The sequence below is a fragment of the Apium graveolens genome, chromosome 3 (assembly GCF_009905375.1).
Source record: "Apium graveolens cultivar Ventura chromosome 3, ASM990537v1, whole genome shotgun sequence".
Classification (NCBI taxonomy): Eukaryota; Viridiplantae; Streptophyta; class Magnoliopsida; order Apiales; family Apiaceae; genus Apium; species Apium graveolens.
The window spans coordinates 9,068,260-9,075,111 of NC_133649.1; the positions used below are offsets into that span (position 1 = coordinate 9,068,260).

Below are 6,852 nucleotides of genomic sequence, written 5' to 3' on the forward strand. Positions count from 1 at the left end.
TTTGATTAAAAAAAAAAAACTTAAGTTCTCATTGTAGCCATAGTGTAGCCATAGTGTGGTCAGCAGACAGCTTAGTCCCAATGAACTCAGCCAAAACAATAATGGTTATTCTGAACAAAGTGTCACACACAAACTAACATAGTAACATGACAATGACTCTTCTCATTTCCCTTGTAACAACATTGAGTGATGGCTTACAATTTTATCATATTTTTACAATCAAGTTGGTGAAATATGAAAATGACTTTGTAATGGTGTCCTCCAGTTCATAACAAAAATGGCTTGTACATAGCTACCTGCCCACTATTTATTATATACAATACAAACAATAAATAAATGCAGATAAATAAATGATTATATAAAGCAACTCCAACCTACCTAATATTGTTACAATTTCTTGGCATTATTTGAGATATCTAGCTGTAAAATCTCAGCAAATATATGTCACCATCATCTATTTATATAAGCAGTTATCAGATAACTCCAAACAGTTATATCATTCAATATGAAGCCAAGAGTTTCACAACTTCTTTTCTTCAATATCAGTTTTTAAAGATAAGTATGGACTGCCTTTTTCTAAAAAGAAGTAATTCAAGAATATTTATGTCACAATATACAGCCTTACTCCAAAATCAAATTTGGAAACAAATTGTATTCTTAAATTTAGAATATGAACATCTCAGCAGAAGAAATATATGCAGATAAAGTTAAACAATGACCCAAGTTGCAATATGCAAATTGGAAAGCAATACAAGATATTATTTTTAAAAAAAAGAGATGCAAAATGGAGGATAGAATTACATCAGACCAAGGGTGTTGATATCTGCTGCCGTACATTTATTTGTGCACATCAAAGAAGAATATTCATTCAAAAAAAAATTAAATTATTTTTCGATATACGAATATTTTAGATTCTTGTAGTTCTTATGTTTTATGTATACAGTTTTCAAAAATTACATCTGTAAGTAAGATACGATCTTGGCTTTCTCTATTCTATCTATAACGAACTTAGGGTCGAAAAAAATTGCTATAGAAATTACAACATTTTAAAAAATAATAATGAGTATTGTTCTTAAAGCTTAAACGATTTATTTGAAAAAATATTTGTATGCACACAAATAAATTGAAGTCCTGCGGATATTAGCAGCCCAATAAAGAAATGGGATGAACATCAAGATTTCTTACTTGATAAAACAATACACATTGTCATTCTGCAATTTGTTGAACAAATATTTCAGTTGGTTCAAGACATCCTCTCAAAGAATCATGCCCCAGTTGTGCTCTTTCATTATCTCCAAACCCAAATATGTGTCCGCGCTTTGTTACTGCAACAGTATGGTACAGACCTGTGCTTACTTGTGATATACAGTGACCCTTTAGGCTACCAAGTACACGAGGAATTAAGATTTTATCAGAAGCTCCCCTATCGGGAAATCCCAGGCTACCAAACCCCATCCAGCCAAAGCCGTACAGAGAGCCACTGTCAGTTAAAACAAATGTTTTTCGCTTGCTGGCACAGACCTACAAGATCAAATATTGAAATAATCATGTGCTCAGAGAAAATACCTTCGATAAAACTGTAAAATCATATAAAGATAGTACACATACCAGTTTCACAATTACCAACCCAATATATAGGTTTAATGATTACAAATTAAAAATTTACCCATTGGGCAAGGCAACCTGATACTTTACTAATCAGATAAAAATCTTGTATTAAATTTTGCTACAATGAAATGTAATGGTATTTCATTCTTGTATTAAATTTTGCTACTTTGAAATCTAATGGTATTACAATCTTGTATTAAATTTTGCTACTGTGAAATCTAATGGTATTTCAATCTGGTATTAAATTTTGCTAATGTGAAATCTAGTGGTATTTCAACTACTAGATATCCACAATATAAATTACCAAGTACCAACCCAATACCTATAAAAAAAAGTACCAACCAAGGACTTAGGATTGATGGTTAGCAAATAAATGATAAGACTTCACTAGGAAACACCGTATTAGCAGGTCCCCCCCCCTTTTAGAAATTTAGACATCCCCGAAGAACTCAATGTTGGGTTTAATACAATAAAGATATAACTGAAAGTCAAATTTAGTACAACAAAAATATAATTGAGTACAATTGACTACGTATTATTTGAAAGTTACAGTTAGGAGATGGAAGTTGAGTACAACAAAGATTAAGATATATTTGAAAGCTCTATGTTGCAAGTCAACTAAGAACGCAGACCGTTTCAGTGAAAAATGAGAAGTATTATGCCTCGAGTAAAATGGAAAATACCTGGACAATTAAGTTCTTCTTAAGACAGATTAAGGGTTCTGGAACAATCTTATCAATCTCATCTCCATGGCCCAATGCACCACAGTAGCCTTTTCCCCAGGTATACACCTGACAATGACCAATTTATGATGAATAACAATAAAACTGTGTATCAAAAGGAAAGCCTATGTTAAAAGGGCTTACATGTCCCCTTGAGTCGAGTGCAACCACATGCTCATCACCTGCAGAGACTCGGACAATGTGAAGACCTTTCTTTTTAAGAGATTGAATAGCACGTGGCCGAAGTTCATTTTGTTGTTCACCATGGCCAAGACAGAAGTTGGTGCCTGACCCGAAAGAGTGCACAACCCCGTCCTTGGCAATTGATAGGACATAACTTGGACCAGCAGCAATATGAACTACTGATTCGAGGAGTTCTACAACTTTTGGAATTGGTCTATCTAAAGTGTCACCGTGGCCAAGTTGACCATGTGAATTGGTCCCACACGTGTATACATTGCCTTGAGAAGTGAGAAATACAGTAAAGCTATTTCCTGCGGCAACCTGCAGTAGGGTGACTTTTTATGAGACGTTTTAGCGCCATATAGCCAACTGATTTGTTAATCGAATCAAGTCATTAATGAAAATCAGGTACATATGATTCTAAGTAGAACAAGAGATCCAACAACATGTTTCGTCCCTAAAAGGCAAGATAAATATCATTAAGAAAATAAAGAGTTCGCATATTTAATTAAGTACATTACTTAAATTGGATATAGTTTGCAACCCAGCTTATGCAGTAGCACTTTCGAAGTGATTGCACAGAACAAACTTTCCCAATACAGAACATAAGATCATAAAAGAAAAAGATTATAATTATTAGGTTAACACCACCCAACAATGACATGGTGATACTTAACAAGTCATGTGACCATTTAAGGGTTACTAATGCCGTAATGGTGAATCGCTTACGAAGATTTTATTACGAAAACGAATAAGCAACCAAGCGAATACGTAAGCGAATAAATAAAACGTATCAAGCCATGCAACTTCCCATGCAAGCCATGCAAACTAATTAGTAAGAATGTAACCAAGGATTGGCAACCAAATAGTAACCAAGAATAGTAGTTGTAGTACTTGGCTAGTAAACTAGCTTTGACAATTGGCCATGCTAGTAAGATATGCATATCTAAGGATTATATACACAAACAAGCTATCACTTATTCAAGAAGCAAACTAGCAAGCAAAGCAAAATTCTCTCTTCTCTCTCCCAATACCTCCCATTCGTCCCTTGAAGAAAAGGGTTAATAAATAAACTTTTAAGTTGATATAGTAAAACAACTATTGAAAAGATTTGACGATTTAACTAAAAGAAAATATGATCTGTGTAGAAATGAATGCCCATTAAGGACATCAAATAGGCAAACCACAAATAGAATATAGAATTATTTCTAATCTCTCAACGTAGATCTAAACATTAGTATAAGACTCCACATCACAATGTTACAACATCAACATCATGTAGTCCACATTGGTGGTTTGACAGTTGTATATTAGCATAATTCAAAATGAGAAAAATATCCTCTAAAACGGAATGAGTGATGTTGCAAGAGATTTTTAATAAGTAATGTATAATACCTGCTTGCAAGGAATCCCCTTTAATGTCTCAACCAACCTAGGTCTGAATATTGGCCGGTTTGTATCACCGTGACCACAACAGAAAGATGAATTATCTCCACAAGTAAAGACCTGCACAAATAATTGAAGTAAATAAATCGAATTAAGCAACAGCTTCAATAATAGCCTAAATGGTTTATGCAAGATACTGAATGAGGTCAAAAATGGAAAGTTCCAACAGTAAACTCCATAAGACATCTAATCAGGTATTATTGACAAAACAGTTCTTAGCAGACAAACCAGAAGGTCATTAAAAAGATCAATTGCTTCCAAGTCATAGATAAATATATAATTTAACTGCACAAATGTGATTGTAGAACTAAATTAGAAAGAAGTTATGTACAATCATGCTAATTCAGATTTACACCATGGGTAGGAAGCACGCATAGCATGAATAATTGCAAACTTATTTTAGTTGTTCTACAAGATGCACAAAGAGTATCGGTAATTGACGACCCTGTAATGGATGTACTACAACTAGCGCGTATCATATGGACGAGCAAATAACATAATGTAAAAAAATGATAAGTTCATTGAGAAACTAGACTAACTTTGTCGGTAATGTTTATATAGCACATAACTAGCTCATGCAAGATAGATCTATTATATTTTCTATTTAAGGTATGACAAAGTGTGAACATACAAACCTCTCCGGTCTGCATGACAAAAGCAGCATGATTATGTGATGCAGAAACCTGAGTAACTTGTGCAAGAGATGGAAAACTGATCCGCGTAAAAGCTACACATTGTGTTGTCTCAGAACCATGACCAAGAACACCGCACAAACTGGAACCACAAGAGTACACTGATGAACCATTGACCAGCAACGTGTGATATCTTCCGCTTTTAATTTGCATCTGTAAATAACAATCAATTCAGAAAAGTAACTAAAACAATAAGTAAAACCGGAACCAACAGTCATAAATTAAGATTAACACAATTCAAAAACATCCCCCTTTCTATTGCTAGGTACTTGATAACAAATCAAATAATAAGATAAGCTTGCCAATTACAAAATTACGAATGCAAGCTCATATAAAGTAATACTACTAATCATGTACCCGTTTAGGTGAGCTACCAAAAAAATTAAAAAATAAATAAATGCAAGTGAAAAAACTGAACTTAAGTACACAACTTTAGTAATGTGTCAGAGATCATACATTGCCAGCTGAGGTTTCAACCATGTCGGAAGACTGATCCACTGATTGCAAAAAGCTCAATACCCTCTTCCAATTTCCTTCAGTCTTATCGAAAAGCGCCTTCCTTTCCTCCAAATGCATGGAAGAATATAAAGGATGAGACCAACATAATTGAAATGCCGCAAAATTAACCAAATTAGAATCACTCTGAAACCTAGTATCCAGTCTAGCATTGGCTCTAAATGTCCTAGAAGCTAACTCTAAAGAAACTAGATCAACAGCACGTAAAGGACCCGAAGTTAAAATTTCAAGAATCAAATGTAATGGCAAGTCCTCAAGTGAAATTGGCCTAAATTTATCACCCATTATGTCCCAAATAACACAATTCAAGAATTAAAGATCAAAACTTTAGCTAAAACAAAAGGGTATTAGTATAACACAAAACTAGATACAAAATTCAAGAAAAGCAAACACAAAGCATAAATGTTGTCTATATAACAATTTTGATACAAACAAAAACAGATAATATTGATCAATCACAATCAAGAAGTGAGAAAATTGAAATGTGAGGATTAAAAATCAAGAAAATGGGAGTTAAAAAAGGCTTGATGGGTGGCCAAGATTTCAACTTTTTGGGCTAAAACTGGAAAATTGAGCACCCAATTGAAAGAGAAAGTGACAAAGTTGGAAACTTTAAAGAAATTTAAATAAGGGCATGGGTAAAGATTTAAATGTGTATGTACAATGTATGTATGTATAAATGCAAATGGAATAGGACAGCAGATAAAGAAATTAGGGCAAGGAAGGATTAAGGATGTAAGAAGAATCTTGGGTGTAACTTGGTTATGAAGGAAAGGGAATGATTGATGTCATGACACACGTAGGGAGATGTTTTAGGCCGTGGATTTGAGGTTGTTGGTGCTTAATGATGTGTTCTCCTCTCATGTCTTATGTGTGCTTTGCTTCTCTTCCTCTGTGGTGTGGTGTGGCCTCTGCTGGCATGCACCAAATTCAATTTATTATTTTTTAAGTCAAAAGAATAATATAAATTTTGTCAGAAAAAAATATTACAATTAAAATACGATGAAAATGCCCGTACGTACTTAGGGGATTTCCCGAAGTACGTGGTGTATTTTTAATGGCATGTTGTAATTTTTTAAATAATTTCTGCAATTATAATAATACCTCTCGTGTATTGACATTAAAACACTTTTTATACTCACCTAAGATACGTGAGTACGTACTTAAGAGTATCAAGCTCTTAAAATATTTGGTAAAATAAAAAAAATCGGTAAATTTACAAATAATATTTGTTGGATGACATGATTATTGTTAACGGTTTTGTATCGGTAAATTGATATTTCATTTCCACAAAATATTTTAAGAGAATAAGGATCCCAAAATTAATTTTTGAATAATTTTCATGATATGATGAGAAAGACATGCATAATTATAGATCTAGATATTAATTAGCAAATATTTACTTATCATATTTGTATATTATTCTAAAATTAGGACAATACATAATTAGGTGATGAATATACTACACATTAATTAATCACTATCTCAAGGAAAAGTTTCCTTTATTTCAATGACAAATTAACGTGAGAAAAATCGTAACTCAAATTATGTCCAAATTTAAATTTACCGTTATTCTAACGAAAATATCGTAGAATTGGTTCTTTCACTACGCCATAAGTGAAGTATTGTAATACTCATTTACTGTTACAATAGACCAGAAAAATGTTACATTAGATCTACCGTAA

At 33.1% G+C, this 6,852-nt stretch overlaps 1 protein-coding gene across 1 annotated transcript; it reads right to left on the reverse strand.

Moving 5' to 3' along the window:
• Window positions 1-694: 694 nt before the first annotated feature.
• Window positions 695-6,060, reverse strand: LOC141711608 (ultraviolet-B receptor UVR8). Its single transcript, XM_074514184.1, has 6 exons — window positions 5,108-6,060; window positions 4,595-4,804; window positions 3,909-4,019; window positions 2,475-2,834; window positions 2,292-2,399; window positions 695-1,521 (listed from the first exon to the last, which is right to left on the reverse strand). The coding sequence occupies exons 1-6, from the start codon at window positions 5,450-5,452 to the stop codon at window positions 1,207-1,209; spliced, it is 1,449 nt and encodes a 482-aa protein (XP_074370285.1). The 5' UTR covers window positions 5,453-6,060; the 3' UTR covers window positions 695-1,206.
• Between the last annotated feature and the right edge of the window lie 792 nt (window positions 6,061-6,852).

Excerpts from the sequence above, each read along its gene's own strand:
- LOC141711608 (XM_074514184.1), bottom strand. The coding sequence starts at position 5,452 with ATGGGTGATAAATTTAGGCCAATTTCACTTGAGGACTTGCCATTACAT. Across the intron at positions 4,020-4,594 it reads TTGTCATGCAGACCGGAGAG|GTCTTTACTTGTGGAGATAA; the intron begins GTTTGTATGTTC and ends TTATTTGTGCAG. Across the intron at positions 2,400-2,474 it reads CACTCGACTCAAGGGGACAT|GTGTATACCTGGGGAAAAGG; the intron begins GTAAGCCCTTTT and ends GGTCATTGTCAG.